The sequence below is a fragment of the Schistocerca piceifrons genome, chromosome 8, assembly GCF_021461385.2.
Source record: "Schistocerca piceifrons isolate TAMUIC-IGC-003096 chromosome 8, iqSchPice1.1, whole genome shotgun sequence".
Taxonomy (NCBI): Eukaryota; Metazoa; Arthropoda; class Insecta; order Orthoptera; family Acrididae; genus Schistocerca; species Schistocerca piceifrons.
In genome coordinates, this window is record NC_060145.1 from 140699205 (window position 1) to 140726031 (window position 26827).

Below are 26827 nucleotides of genomic sequence, written 5' to 3' on the forward strand. Positions count from 1 at the left end.
AACAACAGAGAGCTCCAAACACTGGCTACATGGTTCGTAGCAACATCAGTCCTGATTCTCGTTCACTTGTTGTGTTTGTGGAGGAATGTTGAACAGTCACTGATACATTCAGAATGTTCAGCCTGTTCTGTCAATCTAACAACAGGAAAGTGATGTACTTCTCTATCAGGACAGTGTTCATTGATGCACTTCATCAAGCCCTACATAATACTTACTCCTTAGTGGAAATCACTTCGAATAATTAATGACTCCAGACACATATATTTTAACAATAGTTTACATGAATTTATTATGAACCAAATGCTAATATATAATTTAAACTACTCCATGATAAATTCATATCATTATTTGAAAATAGCTTTCTGTTAAGCTACTCAGAAAGAACACTAAATAGCCATGTAAAACACTACAGAGCACTAGAGGGATTAAAGAACCTTGTGACAGTAAAAGGGATATGAATCTTTTGGCAAGAACAAGTAGCAATCCTGCAGTAGTTGCGCACTACAAACTAAAAATTACAAAGAACGGTTATTAAAAAATCAAAGAACAGAATCAGAATCAATTCTTACATGGAATGCAGTGAAACAAGACACGGACAACCAGAACCAGCCACAGAACAAGACAACATTACTATTAAACTGAATGGAAGGGCTATAAATGATGAGTCACAGGTAGCAAATGCATTTAGTAATCATTTCTTAAGTATGGTAGAAAGCATAGGAACAAACAGATCAAGAGCAAAATTACAACTATATGTCGAAAATGTAACTTCCATAAAATTCATTCGTATGAATGTATCACCAATTTCTCCTTCTAAAATTACAAAAATAACACATTCTCTCAAAAATAAAAGCTCATCTGGTTTTGATGATGTTTCCAATAGAGTACAAAAATTTGTTCTCATGTAATATGACCAGTCTTAAAGAAAATGTGTAATGCATCACTAACTCAAGACATTTTTCCAGAGAGACTGAAATATGTCACTGTTAAACCCGTCTTTAGGAAAGGTGATACAAGAGATGTCAATAACTACCAACCTATTTCACTGCTGACACCATTCTCCATACTTTTTGAGAAGATGATGCATTCTAGAATAGTATCTCACCTTATCAGAAATAGTATTCTTAGCAAATCACAGGTTGGGTTTCAGAAGAGCTGCCCTACTGAAAATGCCATTTATACCGTTCACTCCCCAAGTGCCAGTTGGTATTTTCTGCAACCTCTCTTAGGCATCTGACTGTGCAAATCAGAGCATTCTCCTAGATAAATTTTACTTTTCATGGGATAATGTCATATCTATCCAAAAGATTGGTTGGTTGGTTTAAAAGGGGGGGAAGGGACCAAACTGTGAGGTCATCACAGTTCCTTGTTCCTATTAAAATAATTACACAAGAGAAAGAAGAAAAGAAAGCAGACATACAACATAATAACAGGAGAAACGAAAAACCAGAAGAACGACAGAAGGACAACCAACACTACTATGGACAAAATAGGAAAAGAAAACCATAGAGAGAAGCAAGAAATAGATAAAAGGGATAGAAACAAAAGAGCAGATGACCATGGCTGGCCAACCACGAGAATAAAAGGAAAAGCCATTCACTCTGTGACACATTACAACATCCAGCCTCCGTGCAGGAGGGAGCCGTGTGTCACCTAAGCATGGATAATGTGGAGTCGACAGAGAACCACAAAGTCCCTGCGAGAGGGCGCATGGAGGTCTTCCACACATTTGTAGTCTCCCTAATGGCACACAGTTTGTTGTGCATGCTGGGACTATGCCATTCCGTCTCCCAAAGCCGCAAAACCTTGCAGCGTAGTACTGAACACAAGTCAGCTGCAGAGAAGCCGATCTCCATAAGCGGTTTCTGCGTAGCCTGTTTGGCCAGCCTGTCGGCAAGTTCATTGCCTGGGATGCTGATGTGACCTGGGGTCCAGACAAACAACACTAAATGACTGGACCATTCCAAGGCTACCAAAGGATGACAAGGGTAGCACTGGTCGATAGCTTGTAGGCTGCTAACTGAGTCAGTACACAGAAGGACCGACTCCCCAGGGCATGCACTGATGTGTTCAAGAGCATGGGATATAATCACCAGCTTGGCAGTGAAAACACTGTAGCTGTCGGGCAAGGAATGCTGTTCATTATGTCCAACATGGACAAATGCAAACCCAACGTAATCATCAGCCATCGAGCCGTCGGTGTAAACCACTTCATGGCCTCGATACATGTGAAGAATCGACAGGAAGTGGCAGTGGAGAGCCGCGGGTTTAACTGAGTCCTTAGGGCCACATGAAAGGTCCAGGTGAAGCAGTGGCCTACGTGCACTCTACAGAGGTGTACCTGAACTGACCTCAAGTACAGGTGGTAAAGGCAAGGACTCCAGTTAGGAAGGAAGTGATCAGACACGGACTGCAATTGGAAGCCCTGATCTGGGCCGCCGATGTGGGAGATGAACCGCCATGGGTGGGAAAAGGAGATGGTAATTCGGATGTGCAGGAGAACTACAAACGTGTGCATTGTAACTGGCCAACAGATGTGCACACCAAACCTGCAATGGAGGGACTCCGGCCTTCACCGGGAGACTGGTCACCTGACTCGTCTTAAAAGCTCCTGTCATTAGGCGAATGCCACAGTGGTCCACTGTGTTGAGTAAACACAATGGCACACCGGTTGGTGTTGCTCAGGCAGCGGAGGGCATTGAGGTGTTGCCAGCACTTTCGCTTACGCTGATGAAGGTGAAGAATTCAAGACAATCGGGCATCGAAAACCAGTCCTAAGAATCGATATGGCTCCACTACAGTGAGTGGATCGTCATTACGGAAAAGTTCTGGTTCCAGACAAACAGATGAACGGTACGACATCGACAGAAGTGCATAACACATGACTTTACAGCCGAAAACTGGAAACTGTGGTCTAGAGCCCATGACTGTGCCTTGTGGATGGCTCCCTGTAGGCACTGCTCAGCAACACCAGTACTTGTGGAGCAGTACGAAATGCACAAGTCATCTGTAGACAGAGAAGGAGAGAAGGACGACCCTACAACTGCTGCTAGACCATTAATAGCCACTAAAAATAGAGATACACTCAATACAGAGCCCTGCAGGACCCCATTCTCCTGGATATGAGGACCCAACCCAACTGCCGACACACCATACGTTCCAGCAGCTTACAAAGAACGGTGGTGAGGCTGATGGGCCGATAGCTATCGATATCAAGCGGGTTTTTACCAGGTTTGAGCACCGAAATGATGGTGCTCTCCCATCACTGTGATGGAAAGACGCCATCGCACTAGATCCAGTTGAAGATGATGAGGAGATGTTGCTTGTAGTCAGATGAGAGATGTTTAATCAACTGACTGTGGATCCAATGTGGCCCAGGAGCTTATGTTAACACCAGGAACATCTGTTGGGGTATGGTAGCTGAAAACATGATTGATCTTTGCCCAGACTTGGTAAGGTGATTTATGGCACCCAACGGTCGAGACGTATCTCTCCCAACACTTCTGCTTCCGTTGTTTGATAAGTTGGCGAACACGGGCACGGAGCCATTTAAAGGCTATGCGGTGCTCCAGGGAAGGGTGCTGCTTACACTGGTGTGCAACTCGCCGACGCTCATTAATTGCTTCAGCGACTTCCAGCGACCACCAAGCTGCCTTTCGCTTGGGGCACCCTAAAGAGCGAGGGATCGCGTTTTCTGCCACAGAAATGATTGTTGTAGTCACCTGCTCAACCATCACATCACTGTTACCATGTGGGGGAGATTCAACGGAGACAACAGAGGTGAAAGTTTCTCAGTTCACCCTGTTTAAAGCCCATCTGGGCAGGTGTCCATAGACCTGACACGGCGGCAGTGACAGGAAGATGGGGAAGTGGTCACTACCACACAGGTCATCATGTGCTCTACAGTGGATAGGTGCGTGAAGTCCTGGGCTGCCAACTGATAAATCAATGGCTGAGTAACTACCGTGAGCCACACTGAAATTTGTGGCAGCCCCAGTATTTAAGAGGCAGAGGTCGAACTGAGACAGTAAAGTTTCAACATCTCTGCCTCGGCCAGTAAGCATGGTGCCACCCCACAAGGAGTTATGGGTATTAAAATGTCTCGAAAGTAGGAAAGGTTTAGAGAGTTGATCAATCAGTGCAGCTAATGCATTCAGGGGTACTGCACCATCTGGAGGAAGATAAACATTGCAGATAGTTATTTCCTGCGCCGTCCTTATTCTAACAGCCACAGCTTCAAGAGGGGTTTGACGGAACACAGTTTCACTACAGACTGAGTTTAGAACATAAACGCAAACTCTATCTGACATTCGATTATAGTCGCTACAGTTCCTGTAATATCCCTTATAGCCGTGGAGGGCAGGGGGTCCACATTGCCAGGAACCAGGTTTATGGAGGGTGATGCAGAAAGCAGGTGTAAAGCTTAACAGTTGCCGTAGCTCAGCCAGGTGGTGGAAAAACTGCCACAATTCCACTGGAGGATGACATCATCATGAGACTGGAAAGGCATGGGACATTCAATGAGGCAGTTTATGCCTGTGTCACCTGCTGCCACCAACTTATTGCCTGAGCAGCCTATATCCATTGTGTCTGAGGGTCCGGCAAGATCTAGGTCCTCAGCGGACGCCAGAATCTCCACCTCATCCTCAGACACAGAGCTTGTAGGTAGCGGTGGTGTGGGTGCCACCACAATTCCCTTGGTCTTGGGGATCTTTTTTTTATATTTATTTATTTCTTTCGCTGTTCCTTGGGTTTTTTTGGCTGGGAGGACTTCACTGATACAGTCTCCAGGACTGAGGATGAGTGTGAAGCCGCTCTAAATTGACGCGCAGCTCATCGTCAAGACTTCAAAAGAAGGTCCCTCTGAAATATGACACCCTGGACCATATTTAAGCTCTTTTGGGGTGTGATGGTTACAGAAACATCCTCCAGCTTGTCACAAGTGAGTAACGCCCGTGACGCTGTTTTGATCTAGACTGACCCAGATCTCATTTTGGACAACCCCTCCACCTCCCCAAACTTGTCCTCTAAATGCCCGAAGAAGTTGTACGCTTCTCTGGCTTAGAAGTGGGGACGGATGTCCCCGGTGGTTGGGAGGGTGTTGCTCCTGAAGTAGATGGTGCAGGAGCAACAGGGAGGGAAGTGCCCCCCACCATCAAGGGGGCAGGTGTAGTATTCTGGCTCTGAGAGGTGACTGGGGTTGGCAGAACTGATGGGGCTACAACTGTTGTAGCGGTAGTGTAAGACGATGTCTTGCGTGCAGGATGTAGGCATTCAAATTTCCTCTTAGCCTTAGTGTAGGTCAGTCGGCCCAGGGTCTTGTATTCCATGATTTTCCTTTCTTTCTGGGGAATCCTGCAGTCTGGCGAGCAGATGGGAGGTGGGGCACATGGAGTATTGGGATGTGATGGGCATCACCAATCTCGACATGTGACACTGGAAGTACAGCGGAAAGATATATGGCCGAACTTCCAACATTTAAAGCACACATTGGGGGCGAGAGATAGGGATTTACATCACAGCAGTAGACCACCACCTTGACCTTCTCGGGTAATGTATCATCCTTAAAGGCCAAGATGAAGGCACTGGTGGCAACCTGATTAACCCTCAGACCCTGGTGGACACGTCAAACATAATGTACACCTCGCCGTTCTAAATTGACGCGCAGCTCATCGTCAAGACTTCAAAAGAAGGTCCCTCTGAAATATGATACCCTGGACCATATTTAAGCTCTTTTGGGGTGTGATGGTTACAGAAACATCCCCCAGCTTGTCACAAGTGAGTAACACTCGTGACGCTGTTTTGATCAAGACTGACCCAGATCTCATTTTGGACAACCCCTCCGCCTCCCCAAACTTGTCCTCTAAATGCCCAACAAAAAACTAAGGCTTCATCATCAAGAAAGATTTCCCATCAGCTCTCAAACGTACAAGGTACCAGGGCAAATAAGAGCCACTGCCATCCTTAGCCTGACATTCCTCCCAAGGTGTGGCCAGGGAGGGGAACGATTTGGGGTCGTACTTCTGAGTGTTGAAATGAGCCCGTGAAAGCTTACAGACTGCTGGTGTTTGACCACCAGCAAGAGATGATGTACTATGCTTCATCATGTGTCATCCACCTAGCAGAATGGCCATTGCCGGGAGTCCCAATGCCCCAGCAGGATGGGCATCTACCTCTTGGCATACATGGGAAGTTAACGGCACAGGCATCAGCAGAGCAATCCCTGTGTGGTCACGGGGCTATAACTAACAGGGTACATGGCGGCCCCAGCACAACGGACTGGCTACTGTGCTGGATACAAGGTGCAAAGAAGTCCATTACCATCGTCAGTGCGAAAAATAATGCTGCACAGTGGATGAAGGGTGACCTCACCCAACAGCTGGAAAATGAGCAGAAGTGCAGATCCACGTCAACGTAGGATGCGAAAGGTCTCAGCGCACAATGGACACGATGTACGATGTAAGGTACCCTTCCCCAGTTGGCTCGCTCTCCAGAAAATTTTGAAATATGGAGGTCAAAGCCTACAGGGGACCATCACATATAGGCCGAAACGTGTGAGACTCCTTTTAGTCACCTTTTATGACAGGCAGGAATATCTTGGGCCTATTCTAACCCCCGGACCCGCATGGGGGTTTCAAAAAGAATGCAGAAAGCTGTACTTTGTAATTCAAGCTATATAGCCCAGGTACAAAATTCTGACTGGGGAGAAATCACGTATAGCATTTCCCAAGGTTAAGTCTTAGGTCCACTACTGTTCCTCATATATGTAAATGACCTTCCGTCTAGTATACAGCAAGCAGAATTAGTACTCTTTGCAGATTACAATAGTATTGTAATCACATCAAGCATACATAGAGAAACAGAAGAAATGGTAAACAAAGTTCTTAAAAGTGTCATTGACTGGTTTTCTGTAAATGGTCTCACTCTCAATTTTGAAAAGACACAACATATTCAGTTCTGTGCAACCAGAGGTACAACATCAATGATAAGTTTAACACATGGTGAGGAAATAATACATAGGGTGGAAACTTCAAAGTTCTTTGGGATCCATATTGATAGGAATTTAAATCGGAAAAAAACACCTTTTAGAACTCCTAAAGCTATTTAGTTCAGCCATGTTTGCGCTTAGAATCATTGAAATTCTTGGGGAGAGACAAATCTGTCAGTTGGAGTATTTTGCAAATTTTCATTCAGTAATGTCATATGGAATAATGTTCTGGTGGAACTCATCTTTGAGAAAGAAAGTCTTTATTGTGCAAATAGCACTGTAAGAATAATATGTGGTTCTCACCCACGATCATTATGTAGACATATGTTTGAGTTGGGCATTCTGACTACTGCTTCACAGTATATTTATTCTCTCGTGAAATTTGTTGTAAATAATCCACTAAAGTTCAAAAGGAGCAATGAGGTACATAATTACAGCAGAGGGAAAAATGACATCCATTACTCCACATTAAGGTTGTCTTCAGCATACAAAGTGGTGCACAATGATGCAAAAAAACTTTATGATCACTTAGCCAGTGATATCAAATGTCCAACAGATAGCAAAGTAAAATTTCTAATATGCTGAGAAAGTTTCTCCCTGACAACTCCTATTTCGTAGAAGAATTTCTATTATTGTAATGTTATTGTGAAAAGGAAAGTTGCTACTCACCATATTGCGGAGATGCTAGGTCACACATAGGCACAACAAAAAGACTGTCACAAATAATAGCTTTCAGCCGGTAAGGCTTTTGTCAGAATTAGATGGCAAACACACACATACACACCCATGCAAACGAAACACACACACACACACACGACTGCAGTCTCAGGCAACTGAGGACAGTATGTGTGAGTTGCATTTACGTGGGTGCGTATGTGTATGTTTGCCGTCTAATTCTGACAAAGGCCTTACCAGTCGAAAGCTATTATTTGTGAGTCTTTTTGTTGTGGCTATCTGTGACTCAGCATCTCCGCTTTATGGTGAGTAGCAACTTTCTTTTTCACAATACTGTTACATTCCATCCTGGATTTTCCATTGTTTGATATTACTGTAATGTGTAAGAGGTGGTGGGTAGAAATTACTAAATCACGTCTGTATATCTTTTTTATTTTTGTAAAAGAACACCAAACTTACAAATGTTCAGAATGTAACCATATGTACAAATTAATTTATGATGTGAATGTAAAATGACTTGGTCCACATTATTATGATCTATCATGCAAAATGATCCCTGGAATATGTAACTAACTAACTAGCACGCTACAGTCAATACTTAGACACTGACTTGTCTCAATAATGTTTTGTGGCCTATTTATTTTATACAGTTGTTCAACAAATGCATGTTTCAGTTTTGATGTCTAACAAGTTATTACTCATACTCAAAAAGTACCTACCCCCCTTTAAAAACACACATACATACTGTATATATCAACTGCCATAAGAAACACTGCAACTACATTATTCCTTCCTTCAGTCATACCTTGACACCCACTGCTTTATAGTACTTTGGATCACTGACAAGTATCTGGATTATAGGCAGTTTATATCTAATATGAACATTTAATATGGCAAAGCATGGTAGCTGCTGGGAACTGACAATGGCTTCCTTCAAGCAAATAATGTTATTGTGGTGCACCATCACAATAAATCTTTCAATAGGCAAAAGACTGTGTTGAAATGTAATGGTAGCTGCACCGCATGCCAATGTATCTGCACAACTGAGTGTTAAAATTCATTCACGTAACTCATTATAACCCTTTTGATTCACCTTTGTACATTTTCTACAGTAAAGACAGGCTGTTGTGAAAGCAAACCAATTAGTACTACAAACCTACAGATAATTAATACCTTTCTTAGTGCATAGAATGCTAATTAGTTTCTCATCCAATTTGTACAAACAAAACAGTTACTATGCAAGATGCTATCGAACATGACACGGAATGAAGCAAGATTCATGCTGAGATACATACACCATTTTCATGATGAGGGTTTGTGAACATGAAATCAAACACTTTGTCCATGTTCGCCATTTTCACTGCAGCACGGTTCAAAAAGATTGCACCACGAATAGTCTCAAATGGGTTTGATCGAGACCTTGCCTTCAGCATTTCATTTGCATCCAATTTGTCAAAAACACTCTGGAACAAAAAAAGTTTAAGGATGATCAAAGACAAAAATCGCAGTAGCTGACCCTTCAGATGTGTTACATAAAGTAAAGATTACTCAGTCAACACTGATGTCTACTCCTAAACGAAACAGATTATTCGAGTCTTAAAGTCTATTGTTTAATACAGATAGCCTGAGTATCAACATTCTTCCATGGAAAAGACAGAGCAACGAAAGCCAATACATGAAATAAAATTAGAATAGCTCTTCACAATTAGATTTCTGAGACAAGAGAAACAACTGCACAGATATCGAGCTCAGATGGCAAGCCAGTACAAAGCAAAGAAGTGAGAGATGAATATATATACAGAGAATCTACATAAGGAAATAAACAGACCGTCTACATAAGGGAAGAAAGCAGGCACTGAAAGGAGTGAATACTACCAAACCATCGACTTAACAAGTCATGATTGCAAATGTAGACACAAATTATTCACATAACAATGAAAAACCTGGTAGGAACCAACCTTGGCAAGGATACATTTGGGTTCTGGAGAAACAGAGGAACATGCAAGACAGAAATTATCCTATCACTTATCTTAGAGGATAGATTGAAGAAAGCTAAGCCTACGTTTATAGCATTTGTAGATCTACAGAAAGCTTTTGACAATGTTGTCTGGATCCCCTCTTTGAAATTTTCAAGATAGCAGGGATAAAATACAGTGAGCGTAAGGTTATTTACAACTTGTACATAAACCAGATTCCAGTTATATGAGTCAAAGAACATGACAGGGAAGCTGTAGCTGAAAAAGAAGGGAGACAGGTTTGTGGCCTATCTCCCATGTTATTCGATCTGTGCACAGAATAAGCAGTGAAGGAAACCAAAGAGAAGTTTGTTTAGGGAATTATAGTCCAGGGAAAATAAATAATAACTTTAAGTTTGTTTAGGGAATTATAGTCCAGGGAAAATAAATAATAACTTTGGGGTTTGGTAATGACACTGTAATTCTGTCAGAAGCAGCAAACGACTGGGAACAGCAGTTGAACAGAATTGTTGTCTTGAAAAGATGCTACAAGATGAACATCAACAAAAGTACAACAAGGGTAATGGACTGTAGCTGAATTAAATCAGGTGACATACTAGAAAATGAGACACTAAAAGTAGCAGATGACTTCAGCTATTTGAGCAGCAAAATAACTGATGACAGCTGAAGTACAGAGGATATAAAATATGAACTGGCGATAGTGCAAGAACTCATTTCTGAAAAAGAATTTATTACCATCTAGGATAAGTTTAAGTGTTTAAGAAGTATTTTCTGGAGATATTTGTCTGATAAGTAACATTACATGGAAGTGAAACTTGGATAATAAGCAATTCAGACAAGAAGAGAAGAGAATCTTTTGAAATGTTATGCTTTAGATGAATGTTGAATATTAGATGGATAGACTAAATAATGAATAGGAGCAATGAAATCAGATCAGGGAAAAAAAAGAAATTTATGGTGCAGATTAACTAAAATTAGAGATCAGTTGGTAGCACACATCCTAAGGTATCAAGGAATACTCAGTTTGGTAATGTAGGGAAGTGTGGGGCATAAAAATTGAAGATGGAGATGCAAGCATGAATACAGTAAGCAGGTACATATATATATGTAGGTTGTAGGAACTAATCAGATGAAATGGTTCGCACAGAATAGACTATTATAGAGAGCTGCATAAAATCAGTCTTTGAACTGAAGTCCACGACAATAATATCTGTAAAAGCAACTGCCTGCATCACAATAAGGGAATTTACTTTTCAATGAAGTGAGGACATCAGTGACTTTTTTTTTGGTGTGTGTGTGTGTGTGTGTGTGTGTGTGTGTGTGTGTGTGTGTGTGTAGTTTAACACCTGCCTGTCTGAATAAGCATTGTAGCTTATGGTAAGACATTGTAACTTTTCTAAGTTATTAGGTCTACAACTTTGCTCCCGCCGTTTTGCAATAGACGGCAGTAGTGACAAGTGGGGTTTGGGTGGTTGGTCATAGGTGTAATACAATAAGCTTAGGCATCTGTAAACATAATGCCATAAAAATAATCGTTGATTTGTGATGGCATCATAAGATTATTCTCAATTAAGTACGTCAACTTATGGATCCATTTCTCGCCATTTGCGGGAAGTTTTAACTTTCTTCTTTAACATGCAGAAATCTGTGGCAGTGGCTCTTAAAATGCTGGTTACAACCAATGAGGAAGGAATTATTAGTGGAAGAACGTGCAGAGAGTGTTTTCAACGCCTTAAGAATGGTGATTTTGATGTCGAAGACTGGCATGGCGGTGGACGACAGAACGTTTTTGTAGCTACTGAAACAGACGAAGACAACCACAGGATATCATTATCGAAAGCAATTGATGTGTTCAAGCCCAGCACTGAAACACAAACAGCCACAATACAGTGATCGACACTTAAAGGTAATTTTGCAGCAGGGCAGTGCTTGACACCATGTCGCGCATCAAAATATAAATGGAAATGTTGAAATGAGAAGTTCTGTCCCTCCCGTCAAATTCTCCATACATTGCTCTCTCTGACTACCACCTTTTTCTATCAGTGGCATACAGTCTAGCTGACCAGCACTTCTGATCATATGAACAAGTGCAAAATTGAATCGATTCATGGATCCCCACAAAAGACATCCAGTTCTTCCGCCACGGGATTCGTATGCTATCTGAAAGATGGGAGAATGTAGTGGCAAGCGATGGGCAATACTATGAATCATAATTATTTTGTAAGTTTTTCACAATAAAGCCCCGAACTTTGAGAAGAAACAATGGAAGCAAAGTTGTAGACCTAGTAAACTCAGTTTCACTAATACAAAACTGTATCCATTACTGGTTTACCTCATTTCAATTGCACTTGATGTAAGTATAACAACTGGATACACAATATCACTAGTACTGTGTAAATATCAGCCAGAGTTAGGTTCTACACTGATTCTTTCAGCTCTGTTTACACTAAATCCAAGTAGCTAGTTACCATTTTCAGCTAAGTTTTTTAGCCTATTCTTAGTTGAGAACCAATTTTAGGCACTGATTAAATCTCCCATATACAAACTATTATAAAGAAACATATCAACATGGCTGAACACGTACATGCATACATTTTTAGCATTCATATTTTTGGAATTAATAGTTAGCAATTCTATTAATACTACTAGTGGTAGTACTATAGTAATAGTTTTATTCATCAAAGGATCACTGCTAAATCCGCAGAGTGCTCACATAAGAGCTCCGGAAGAAAAGGAGAACCTTAAGGAGTCGCCAGGCAGGAGAATCACCTGCGGCAAAGTGAACCAAACTAACAGTAGACAAGCAAAATGCGACAGAAAGAATACAGTCAAGGCAAAAGACCAGGACAATAGGACAAGGACAAAACCTAGATGAAGACAGTGCATTAAGCGAAGCCTTTGACATAACGATGACAACAAGGCCGAGAGTGGCAGAGACACACATCCAAGATGTGACCAAGAACAGTAATGGTACAAGCAAGATAGTTATCATGCAGTCCTAGCACAGTAAATATAGACCTGACAGTACCAAGCATGAGCACTGAACTGACCAGCTGTGCGCCACTCTATATACAGGTCATGTGGAATGCTATTGGCCAACATATTCACGTGGCAAGACAGTGGTGCTCTTGCCATGCAAGTAAAGTGCTGCATTGCCGCAGTGCCCCTAACAGCCATCTAAGTCCACCTCCTTAGAGGGCATTCAATATCTGTAGCTCTGATACAAGAATTACTTTTGCAAGTTCGGGTATTATAATTTCAGGGGGGAGAGGGGGGAGAAAAAAAAAAAAAGAAACATAATTCACAGAAAGAGACATTTACATACTTACAGGCCTAGATCAACAAGCATGGAACAGGTAGCTCACCTTGGCCTTAAAGTAGGAACCATTCAGCACTTGGCTGAAGTAATTTAAGGACATTTTGGGAAACTTAAATGATGATGGCCAGAGGTATAGTACAGTTTCCATTAATTGAATACAAGGCCACACTGTTTAAAAAAGCACAATCTCATTTGTTTTATCCCCCATTACAATACTGTCTTCTCTGTACATTCTTGCAAAGAATGGTGTAAAAAGCTAGTGCTACAATGTTCATTCATTTCTCAACACCAATCACAGCACACACCATCAGCTAGTAACAGAGCCATGACCATGATGTTAAAGTGTGTCACTTGAACAAAGTAATATAGCTATAAAAATCACATTATTTGAAGTAACATAACAATGAAAACAATCACCTTCAACCCTTCTGCCCAAAGAAGGAGCCACTGGCTCCGAAAGCTTGCCAATCACAATAATCTTTTATGTGAGTGTTCTGCTGCTGTTTGGTGAGTAGATTTTTTTATCTGTCCATTTAAATATTATCATCTGAAGCATAAATGCAAATCCAAAATGTGAAAATTTTGCATCCAAATGACTAGCACATGACAGGAATTAACGATGAGCTGTATCAAACCACTCAGAAAACTGGGAAGAAAGAAACAAAAAGAAAAACCCGCACCCAAGTACATCACATGGAATGACTGACAGCTTCAACTTTTCACTAGGTTATCTCCATCTTATTGAAAGTAACTAATCAAAAATGTTCACTGCATTGCATACTATGCTAAAGAGAAATATTAGTAACCATAGTAGCTTATATAAAACTATATACTGACCTCTGAATAGCATCCATTGTTTAAAGTGAGAGCATTGCCTTAGTATACTTTCTAATACTTTTTGCTGCCTCAAGCCGTCACTGACCACATTCAAACCTACCAACAGCTTGTCTTCCCATAGGTTTCAGTAAATAAAATTGCTGAGACATTGCACCAGCTTGTTGATTCCAGAAAAAAAATCTTTCACTCTGCAATGAAGTGTACACCATTTTGAAATGTACTGGAAGATAAAAAGTTTTTGATGGTGCTGGGCCACAGTCATAAAGTAGTTTCTGGAAAAATGCTGCCATTTGACTGCACATTACTGCATTTTTCTTCTGCACAATCTAGAATTCGGCTTTCACACCATTCTTGAGTACAATGCTAAAAGTTCTTAGACCATGAACACAACATATCTTGTAAAGTTAACTCAAAGCAGGTAAATGAGACTAGCATACATTTTTTAAGATGTAACTGTTAAAGTGACATCAGTTTTCTAACACATCATAGATGTGTACAAGCTGTCTAGTACTCAGGTATGACTGAACTAAGGCTAGCCTCCATACAAAAGGCATGTCTACTGAATTAAGGCTAGCCTCCACACACAAGGCACATTATTTTATGCATCCACTATGTGTCACTCAATTAGTTCCCAAGTGGACATCCCTCCACTACATGTGGATGTAAGTGGGCACACAGCTCCACTCAAGCCATTATTAGTCAGTATTTTGATTTATTTTAATAAATTATTGTAACTTGTTGCTAATCTGTATTATCATATACTTTTGTTTAGCTATTGCCTAACACTATTTGGCTCCTTGACGAGACTGTATAGTTTCTGCATGCACGCAAGTCATATCATAGCAGCAACTACTTTCAGTGCTAAAGTGTTCTCTTCCTGCCTGTTATTTATGTATAACAGCAAGTGCATTTGATGAATATAACACTTGTCAAATGAATACCTGTAGTAATAATGAATGGCTATACTCCAATCAGCTCTACATAACATTCATTACCAGCCTGCATCAGGAAATCTTGACTGATAGCCTAAATGGCATGGTCTCTGAAAGACCATTAATGTATTAAAATAAAAACGGATTCACCTTTGAACTGAGAACATTCCTTAATAAATTTGGATCACAAAAATTAGTTTCATCATTTATAACCAATTTGCGCTGGCCCTCCTTCATCCAAGTGCCTAACTCTTCAAGTGAAATAGGTTCATAATTCGAATCTTTCAGCCATTTTGGAGATTCTTCTACTGACACCACCTGCAAAGAAAAAGTGCTAAATGTGAAATGTCTATTTTACGAATACTCAAGTAAACTTTAACTTCACACATTACTTAATCTGCTTGAAACTACAGATATGTAAATGGAAGAAAGAGAAAATAAAACTGACGGAACAATGTAGCATTACTAAGATAAACACGACAGGAACATATCACAAAAATCTTAGTTTTGGAAAATCTCATAGCACTGACCTCAAATAAGTTTGAAAACTTGTAATGATAGCATGATAAAGGTTAAAGATTTAAACTATGGCCCTCTGGGGAAAAGCCTCAAACTATGGCACTTTCCCTGCTACACTAGAAAAGATACACAAAATGAACACTTTTCTGAGATACTACAGAGTAGTAGTGGAGGACATTGGTTCAATAAGTTACAGTGGAACAGCAGGTGGCATGTGGGAAAAACCAAACACTTCAATGGGTCATTGTGGGTGAGGTGGGTGACACAATGCTATATTTTTAAAGCTACCCTGTTGGTTCAAATTTTTCTAATTACAATGCTGTAATTAATCCTACTATTTTCAGACAAAAACCATTGTAACTTCATAATACTGACAGCATACTAGACTAAAACATCCATTTTATCTTCCTGTTCTCTGTTACAGAGTGCTGAAACAGATTGTGCAGCACGCTCAAGTCAAGGGGTATATGTAGGTAGACAGTTGAAATGTCAGCCATATTTTTTTCCAGCATATTTGCTTCATGAAATATCAACACTATTATACACTTGGTTAGCCTTCAGAGTCCAAATCGTTGATTTCTTCAGTATTAGGCAACTGAAGAAGATAGATAAATAGCCTTGTCTTATTAGCTTATCACCTGTTTGACAGTTCTGAATAAGGTTCATCAGGATTCTTATTTCATGGGGAAGAGAGGAAATAGTGTCAGTAAAGATTCCTAGCTAGAATTTAGCACTGTTAAGGACTGCTATGACTGCAGATGGATATAGTGAGAGAACACTATTGCCTGAAATTCTCCCCCTCGGGAGACACTACCCTAATGAAACACTGCCCATCTGGGCGAGGGGGTTTGTGTGTTCCAATGAACTGGAGGGCTGTATCGGCAGTAGTGTAACTGCCAGCAGGATCCTCGAAGCTGGTCAGGTCTCCACACAGGATCCAGACAAAGTGCTTCTCACAATGTCCTGTCTTTTCATCTCTGTGACTGTGTGGCAACAGGCACAGTCCCCTAATGTGAGAAGCAGAAGATCCTTGGTAACCAGGACAATGCTGATGCACATAGGTCTTACTGCAGAAGGATGAATAGCATTCTATAGTTGAGGTGGAGACAAGTTATCTAAGAGGTAAGGCCCTGAATTAAACCTTGACAGGTGTACAGGCCATGAGGTGGCAGCCCAACCAGGACACTTGCGGGCTGTGGTCTGAAAATCCACACCACCAAAAAAATTCAAATCATAGAAACTAAAAGGAGAAATAGTTGGATGGGTCTTAAGGATATGACCTTTGGCCTGAAAAGGAAAACCTGTAGTGGATTTTGGAATGTAAGAACACACAGAGATGGGAAGGTTAATACAGGTCAAAAAAAGAGATGGAGAACTACAGATTGGATATAATGAGATTGTTTGAAATAAGGTGGCCAGACTTTGGAGAACTTAAAACACAAGAAGGTGAAGTGCTGCTGTATGTAGGACAGTCTGATGAAGATGCCATGTACTGGAACAGTGTAGGGCTCTTACTATCTAACAACTGCAAAAGGAGTTTACTGGAGTGGAAACCAGTGTCAGAAAGGATAATAACCACATGCTTTAGAATAAAGCACTCCGTCTTCAGGCCACGAGTGGCCTACCGGGACCATCCGACCGCCACGTCATCCTCCATGGAGGATGCGGATAGGAGGGGCGTGGGGTCAGCACACTGCTCTCCCGGCCGTTATGATGGTATTCTTGACCGAAGCCGCTACTGTTCGGTCGAGTAGCTCCTCAATTGGCATCGCGAGGTTGAGTGCACCCCGAAAAATGTCAACAGCGCATGGCGGCCTGGATGGTCACCCATCCAAGTGCTGACCACGACCGACAGCACTTAACTTCGGTGATCTCACGGGAACCGGTGTAACCACTGCGGCAAGGGCATTGCCATGCTTTAGAATAAATGTATGAAATATCACAGCTGCAAGAGAATATGATGCATTTTACACAGAGCTAAATAGGGTTCTAAGACAAACTAATTGCAGAGACATAAAAAATTTAATGCGAGACTTTAACACAAAAGCTGGTTCAAAAAATGAAGGGCTTGAACACATCATGGGCATGCACAGCAATAAGAACAAAAATGGAAATGGTGAACTGCTGATAGATATGTGCACTGAGTATGACCTAGTATTCAAGACACACTGTTTCAACATCACAACTGCCACACGATAGTGAAGGTCTTGCTGTATCATGTCACTGAAAATCAGATACATCACATTTAAAAAAATGTAAGCTGTAACTTTCAACACTCTCTGCTAAATGTCAGAAATACAAGAGGAGCAGACATTGGAAGTGACTACCACCTAATTTAGGCTGAGTTCAAATTGAAGATAGTGTCAAACAGAACCTAGCTCAATTACAGGAGCAAAAAAGAAAGAAAGAAAGAGAGAGAGAGCGAGAGAGAGCACATATTAAGATTTAAGACACAGCAAAGGAAAGAATGGATCTCTGATGAAATAAGCTGCAGGAAAGAACTAAAACAAAAGATACATTTGGTAACACAAGTGCATTGAAGATCAAAGCACATAAAGAACACACAGAGGCAAATGAAAGAATGAAAATATGACAGCAAGGCGAGATAGAAAAAATGGATTGATGAGAGATGACCAGGTACAGTTAGCAGAAACAGCAGCAAACAGGGATATATAAAGGAGCTGTACAATATCAGCATACAACTCTCAATGAAGAACTTTAGATGTGAAGGATCTGTTAAGAGCAAGGATGGAGTGATGATTACAAATCAATAGTCACAGCTGCAGAGATGGGAGGACTAAGTCAAGGAGTTGTTAAATTGCAAAAACAACCAAGAGGTACAGGTGAAGAATGTTCCAGCAAGTTGAAGCAGACCAAGATACAAATCTGCAATGACCCACAATGGGCAAAATTAGGAGTGCTTTGAGAAGCCTAAAAATGCAAAGACTCCAGACCTATACAACATAGCACCACAGCTCTTAAAAGCCGATATCAAAAGTACCATTAAGATGCTCCTCCCCTGGCTCAAGAGAAGCTCCCACAAGAGTGGCTGGCAGGAAAGCTCCCCCCCCCCCCCCCAAAAAAAAAAGGGAAATTTGTCAGCCTGTAACAACTGGTGTGGTATTACACTGCTGTCAGTGCCCAGCAAGGTCCTCACCAGAGTTATTTTCAAGATTCAGTTGAAAATTGACTGCATAAATTACAGGCTTATTTTTACCTTATTAATACTCTTAGGATCATATTAGACCAAAGCAAAGAATTCCAGGCAACCAAATATCTAGTATTCATTGATTTTGAAAAGGCCTTCGATTCTGTGAAACATTAAATACTATGGCAACTGTTGTGAAAGTACAGTATATCACAGAAGATTCTAATCATCATCAGTAACCTGTATGATGCCTACAAATGATGCTTGTTTCACAACGGAAATCTCACAGATCCAACAGAGGTAACAGCCAGATTGTATTTTATCACCAACACTCTTTCTACTTGTCCCTAACTCAGTTATGAGAAGAGTTACAGCGGGCAGGACAAAAGGAATCCAATGGGTGGATCCAGGAACATATGAAGGATTTTGATTTTGGAGACGAAATTGTTTTATTAGCTGAAAGGCTGACAGATGTGAAAGCTAAATTAAACTCACTGAAAAAAAAAAGAAGCAGAGGTTGCTGGGCTCAAGATAAACATAGCCTAGGTAAAACAAAAGAAATGATGATAAATTCTGGAAATGTGGAAGTGCCGCTGCTTGTAGAGGAGCATCAAGTGGAGATTGTCTAGTCATTCCTGTATCTGAGTAGTGTGGTGACAGAAGATCGTGGAGCTGGAGGAGATCTGAAAAACCGCATAAAGATTAGATTAGATTAGGTTAGTTTTTGTTCCATAGATCCGTGCTGAGGAGATCCTCGTGGATGTGGAACATGTCACCTTTTTTTTAAGGCAAATGCTGCCTTCATACAACTGTATCCAATATGCAGAAACAGGAACAGGAACATCACATGCAACACTAAAATTGTGAAGACTGTCCTTCTGTATAGCAGTGAAAGCTGATATGTAGATAAAAAGATAACACAGTTATAGGTGTCTCTAGTGCATAATAAATATCTGGTGGCCAGAAAAAAATTAGTAATGAAATCATATGTAATGGAGGAATAATGAAACATAGCTTGTCAAATGGACACTCATAATTTTAAAATATATCTAAATACATATGAACAGTTATTGGTAGTGGCACAATCTGTCAGTTATCAGTCCCCTACTGTCAATTTTGAAGAAAAACTCATGATTCCACAAGCAAAGTTTCCATTATCTGGTATGTTTCTGACAGTTGAATGATAATTCTAATACAAATCATTCACGTTGACATCTCATTGTCCTATCACACATGGAGAGCTGCATCAAACCAGTCTCAGGACTGAAGACCACCACAACAACAACAACATCACACATGTTCACCAATAGGGCATACAAACCTTGTGTTAACTGAATTTGGAGAAGGAAGATAGCAACACTTACAGTTACACAGTATGACTAATTTCAGTCTGCAATATGAATACCATTAACATAAAATACTTTTTATGTTGCTATAAACTGTGTTAAATACAGAAATAAAATGCATATTTAGTTGAAAATTTAAAAGCAGAATCTTACCTCAAGGGAACTATCCCATTCAAGTGTAGCAGCTTCAAGACCCTCAATACGCAGACCTAAGCCTCTGCGACCTCGCTGACGTGACATTTCCACTGGGTCAACACGACCCTGCTCATGTTTTCCCAGGCCCAAGCCAGCCTTGTAGCCCATTGATTCCTGTACAGCAAAATATCTGACTATACATGATACTCTCACAGTGAATCACACACAATATTTTTAAGTAAGTACATCTAGCAGATCCATAAACCCAGAATTAATGGATTCTCAGAGCAAGGGGTAGTGGCTACTAGCCATATGATTAGATTAGATTATATTAATTATTCATTCCATAGACCCATAAAAGAGGGAATCCTCCTGGGTGTGGAACATGTCAGATAAACACATTAGAAAAATGTAATTAGAAAAACTTGAGTTTCATTAATTTTAATGATCCTCAGTCAATAAACAGTAAAATTATTTACATGAATTAAATTTAAATGTCTAATATTTACAGGTTTAATACTTACATCTGCTTTCATTAAATCCATCATTCAGACATTTGCTAGTTTCTTGGCTATTACAACCAAGCATTGTCAAAAATTAAAGTATAGTAAATTTTCATTAAAATGGTCTACTGCACTTGTTGAGAAACTCATGGATGGAATAGAAGGTGTTGGCCAACAAAAATTCTTTTAAATTATGTTTAAATTGAGCCTTGTCTGAAACTAAGCTCTTAATGGTTGCTGGTAACTTATTAAAAATATGCGTTGCTGAATACTGGACTCCTTTCTGGGCAAGAGTAAGTGATTTTAAATCTTTATGTATATTGTTCTTTTCCCTAGTATTGATACTGTGTACTAAGCAGTTAGTTGGAAAAAGAGATGTATTACTTACAACAAACTTCATTAAGGAATAAATATACTGAGAAGCTGTGGTTAATATGCCCAATTCTTTGAATAGGTTTCAACATGATGTTCTTGGATTTACACTACTCATTACTCTTATTAAATGCCGAGAAACTTCGCACCCCTCCTAAAGTGGTGCTCCATTGCCCACTCAACCTCCACAACATCCTAGTACATCCCTATGCCACTCCCAATCCAAACTCCTTGCTACAAGGATTGTATCCCTGTGGAAAGCCCAATTACAAGACCTGACCAATCCACCCACCCAGTACTTCCTATTCCAGTCCCGTCACAGGTTTATCCTACCCCATCATTGGCCGGACCACTTGTGAAAGCAGCCTTCCCATTTACCAGCTCTGCTGCAATCATTGCACAGCTTTTCACATTGAACAATGGAAAATTCAGGATGGAATGTAACAATATTAAGAAAAGGAATGTTGCTACTCACCATATTGCGGAGATGCTGAGTCGCAGATAGGCACTACATAAACTGTCACAAATCAACAATACAAAAACACACACACACACACACACACACACACACACACACACACACACACACACACACAAACTGCAGTGTCAGGCAACTGAAACCACAGTCAGTGTGGCTTCAGTTGCCTGAGACTGCAGTCATGTGTGAGAGTTGCATTTGTGTGTGTGTGTGTGTGTGTGTGTGTGTGTGTGTGTGTGTGTGTGTGAGTGTGTGAGTGAGTGAGTGACTGAGTGTGTGTGTGTCTATTCTTTGTTGATTTGTGACAGTCGTTTTAATGTGCCTATCTGCGACTCAGCATCTCCACTATATGGTGAGTAGCAGGTTTCCTTTTCATATCTTTTTATACTGGCATGACTACCATGAGAAAAAGACTGAATAAACAACAAAAGGATAATGTTCTACCATCAGGGTATGGAATGTCAGAAGCTTGAATGTGAGGGAAGATGGAAAATTTGAAAAGGGAGATGCAAAGGCTCATTCTCGATACAGTAGGAGTCAGGGAGGTGAAATGGAAAGAAGACAGGGATTTCTGGTCAGATGAATATAAGGTAATATCAACAACAGCAGAAAATGGTATAACAGGAGCAGGATTCGTTTTGAATAGGAATGTAGTGCAAAGAGTGTGTTACTGTGAACAGTTCAATGATAGGGTAGTTTGTATCAGAATCGACAGCAAATCAACAATGACAAAGACAGTTCAGGAATACATGCCAACATCGCCAGCTGAAGATGGGGAGATAGAGAAAGTATATGAGGGTACTGAAGGTGTAATAGAGTACGTAAAGGAGAGATGAAAATCTACTAGACATGAGAGACTGGAATGCAGTTGTGTAGAAGGGAAGGTTACATGAGATTATGGGCTTGGGACAAGGAATGAGAGAGGAGAAAGACTGACTGAGTTGTGTAATAAATTTGAGCTAGTAATAGCGAATACTCTGTTCAAGAATCACAAGAGAAGAAGGTATACTTGGAATAGACTGGGTGATATGCAAAGATTTCAGTTATATTACATCATGGTCAGAGAGAGATTCTGAAATCGGATACCGGATTGTAAGGCTTACTCAGGAGCAGATATAGGCTCAGATCACAATGTAGTAGTGATGAAGAGTAGACTGAAGTTTAAGAGATTAGTCAGGTAGAATCAATACACAGGGAAGTGGGATATGGAAGCACGAAGTAATGACGAGATAGGCTTGAAGTCCGCAAAGGCTACAGAAACAGCAATAAAGAATAGGTCACTAGACATTACAGTTGAAGAGGAATGGGCGTCTCTAAAAATGGTAGTCACCGAAGTTGGAGAGAAGAACATAGGTAAAAAGAAGGTAACTGTAAAGAAACCATTAGTACCAGAAGAAATACTTCAGCTGATTGACAAAAGAAGGAAGTACAAAAATATTCTGGGAAATTTATGATTACAGAAATACAAGTAGCTGAGGAATGAAATAAACAGGAAGTGCAGGGCAGTTAAGATGAAATGGCAACATGAAAAATGTGAAGAAATCAAGAAAGACTGACTCAGCATATAGGACAGTCAAAGCACACTTCAGTGAAATTAAAAGGAAGGGTGGTAACATCAAAGGTGCAACAGGAATTCCACTGTTAAACGCAGAGAAAGCAGATAGGTGGAAAGAGTACAGTGAAGGTCTCTATGAGGGAGAAGATTTGTCTGATGTGATAGAAAAAGAAACAGGAGTCCATTTAGAGGAGATAGGGGATCCAGTATTAGAATCAGAATTAAAGAGAGCTTTGGAGAGCTTAAGAGCAATAAGTCAGAAGGATAGATAACATTCCATCAGAATTTCTAGTCATTGGGGGAAGTGACAACAAAACTACTATTTACTTTGGTGTGTAGAATGTATGTGTCCAGTGATATATACCAGCCGATTTTTGGAAAAATATCATCCACACAATTCATAAGACTGCATGAGCTGACTAGTTTGTATAGGGAGAGACGGGTAATATACAATATCTACATGAGCCAAGAGGGAATAACAACAGTGGACAACCAAAAATGAATTCTCATATTAAAAAGGTTCTGGACAAGGATGTAGTCTTTCATCCCTAGTGTTTAATCTGCACATTGAGGAATCAATGACGCAAAACTGAATTAAAATTCAAGGGAAAGGATATCAATTACACGATTTGCTGATGACATTGCTATTCTTGATGAAAGTGAAGAATAATTACAAGATTGGCTGAACGAAATGAGCAGTCTAATGAGTACAGAATACGGACTGAGAGTAAATTGAAGGAACACAAAGGTAATGAGAACTAGCAGAAATGAGAACAGCGAGAAACTTATCATGATGTCTGATGCTTACAAAGTGGATGAAGTTAAGGAATTCTACTATCTAGGCAGCAAAATAACCAATGACAGACAGAGCAAAGGAGGACATCAAAAGTAGAATAGCACTGGCAAAAAGGGCATTCTTGGCCAAGAGACGTCTACTAGTATCAAACATAGGCCTTAATTTGAGGACAAAATTTCTGAGAATGTACATTTGGAGCCCAGTGTTATGTGATAGTGAAACATGAACCATGGGGGAACTGTAACAGAAGGGAATCGAAGCACTTGAGATGTGGTGCTACAAACGAATGTTGAAAATTAGGTGGACTGATAAGGTAAGGAATGAGGTGGTTCTATGCAGAATCGGAGAGGAAAGAAATATGTGGAAAACACTGACAAGGAGAAGTGACATGATGATAGAACATCTGTTAAGACATCAGGGAATGACTTCCATGGTACTAGAGGGACTTGGACATGGCAATAATTATAGAGGAAGACAGAGATTGGAATACATCCAGCAAATGATAGAGGACGCACGTTGCCGGCGTTACTACGAGATGAAGAGATTGGCACAGGAGAGGAATTCGTCACAGGGTCCATGAGGACTCATGACAAAAAAAGAAAAGAAAAAAAGACTACCAACCAGCATTCCATCAGAATGGCCAAACTATGGCCATGAACAAAGTAGACCATCACACAACATTCAGCTGAACATGACATCCTCGATTTCAATGGCCGCTTTTCTACCCTAGCCATCTGGACCCTCCTCTTCACCACCAGCTTTTCTGAACTGTACAGATGGTAGTTATCCTTACATCACATTCTCCGCTCCTGCAATCATTCCAGCCTTGATCTGTGGCAACAAACTGTCCCCACACCCTCTAGCCAACAGTTTCCACTCGCTCGGCCCCATCACCTCCTCTCCATTTCCATCTTCTATGTTATTCATTTGCTGCTCTCTGCCAACACACCAGTCCATATATCCCCACTCCTCTCCTTTCTTGCTCAGCTTTCCCCACCTCCCTGCCCCACAGCCTCCTGACATGGCACCTGTTGCCAGTCTAGTCCCTGCACACTCTGCCAGACAGCACTCCTCTCTTCCTTCATCCATAAACTGATAGCCCTTCCCCTTTCCCTTCCTCACCCCCTCCAGATTGCTGCTAGCGTCCTACGTGATAGTTGCATTCTGGTCCTGAGCTGCTGGAGTTGACGGTCATCTGTGCATGGGGTGTATTTGTTTGTGTGGAGGAATGGTGCGTGTTTCTTTTTTTCCAATGAAGGCTGTGGTCAAAATGTTAGGTGTAAGTGTCTTTTAATTGTCCCTGTCTGCAATTTAGTGTGTTATCCTTATAGTAAGTAGCAATCTATTTTTTCCTACATAGTTCATATAAGTACATTATACATACTGACATCAAAGATAACATATATTTACATTACTTTTTTTAGAAAAAGAAATTGTTTAAATTTAACATAATCAATCAAAAAAACTCTGCAACTATACAACACAAAGTTTTTCAAAAGAAAGCACTCTCTTCCGAGATATTATGACACTTATTTGTCAATGTTAAACTGCAGTTATTTGAACATAGAAGACACATCGTCAGACATCTGACAATTTCCACATATCCTGCTACCCGGTTGTTTTTCCACAGACTTGACCATAATAATAATAGTTCATTATCATCCCATGGTTTAAAGAAGAATCTAGGGCTGTGGACTCTGACTTACATGAAGCTGTGGCCACAAGAGCCGTTAATCTAATTTGAAGGTGCAACCCAGTGTATTTCAGTGTTTCCTTCACCTCTTCATGAAGTATTTGCCCTTTCATAGTTTTCAAAAGCTTGCTGACTTGTCCAAAACATAATTTTCCAGCAATAATGAAGCATTTTTCAACAGAACAGATGTCTCAATACTTTTGTGTAACAAATCGTACCATACACAACACGGTTTGGATACATCTTCAATGCAGTGCATCATTTAAACCACATGTGTTTGCAGAATACAAGTCATCATCATCATAAACTGAAGGCTATGCCTTGTTGATTTAGCCTCATCCCTCTCTCCATTGTCATCCTCCAATTCTTCATACGATTTTATCCCCACATCATCTTTGATGTTATTAAAATACGCTGCTCTTGGTCTGCCTCTTGGTTTTTTTCCCTAAAACTTTTCCTTCGAATACATTCTTTAGGAACTGGTTGTGTCTCATTATGTGCCCTACCATTTGTGATTTTCTTCTTCCTATATAATTTAGCAGCGTTCTGTTCTCATTCACTTCTCTTAAGACCTGTTCATTACTTTTTCTACCTACCCAGCTTGTTTTCGTCATTCTTCTCCATATCCACATTTCCACTGCTTCCAGTTTCTTTTTCTCAGGCTTTCCCAGAGTCCACGCTTCACATCCGTATGTTCAGACACTCCAGACAAAAGTTTTGGCAAACTTTTTCCTACTTTCTAGGCTTATATGATTGCCTGTTAGTAAATTCCTTTTATTTTGGAAAGCTTGCTTTGCCAAGGCTATTCTTCTCTTTATATCTGTGATACATTTATTGTCGTCAGTGATTGTTCTCCCCAAATAACAGAAGTTCTCAACCTGCTCTAGAGCATCATCTTCTTGTTTAATATTAACTTTACCATTTTCTTTTGTCTTCCCTATTACCATGGTTTTTGTTTTCTTCTTATTTATTTTTAGATTAAATTCTCTTAGGATTTTAGCAACATAAACTCCATTTCCTTTACTGAGTCAGCAAGTACTACTATATCATCTGCAAAACGGATACAGTGTATTCGTTCCCCATTAATTTTAATTCCTTTGGTTATTCTTTTCAATTTTTCACTGTTTTTTTCAACAAATAATTTGAAGAAATATGGTGATAATGGGCATCCTTGTCTTACTCCCCTCCTTATTTTTGTTTTCTTCTTCACACCATTCATTTCTATGTCTGCTTCCTGCCTTTTATATAGATTCCAGATTAATCTTCTGTCCCTCCAATCAAGAATTATTTCCTTCATTGTTCAGAATAACAATTTCCAATTAACCATGTCAAATGCTTTTTGTAAATCTATAAAGGTTGAGTAGGTTTTCCCATTAACTCCAATTCGTCTTTCTAATACCATCCTCGGAGCTAGTATTGCCTCTCTAGTTCCTTTTCCGGATCTGAAACCAAATTGGTCTTCTCCTAGGTTTGCCTGAATTTTCTCTTTTATTCGATTTTTTATTATGTTTAACATTACTGTTTTGCTGTTAAGCAAATCTGTAGGTGGTTCTTT

General features: G+C 40.3%; 1 protein-coding gene across 1 annotated transcript in view; it reads right to left on the reverse strand.

Annotated features, from left to right (window-relative positions):
* Window positions 1-26827, reverse strand: part of LOC124711168 (cap-specific mRNA (nucleoside-2'-O-)-methyltransferase 1) — a 284326-nt gene that overhangs the window by 242986 nt on the left and 14513 nt on the right. The window contains exons 4-6 of the mRNA XM_047241092.1: window positions 19894-20049; window positions 14878-15045; window positions 8959-9126 (exon numbers count right to left, since the gene is read on the reverse strand). Coding sequence (XP_047097048.1) covers window positions 8959-9126; window positions 14878-15045; window positions 19894-20049 — 492 coding nt within the window. The remainder of the gene's footprint in view (window positions 1-8958; window positions 9127-14877; window positions 15046-19893; window positions 20050-26827) is intronic.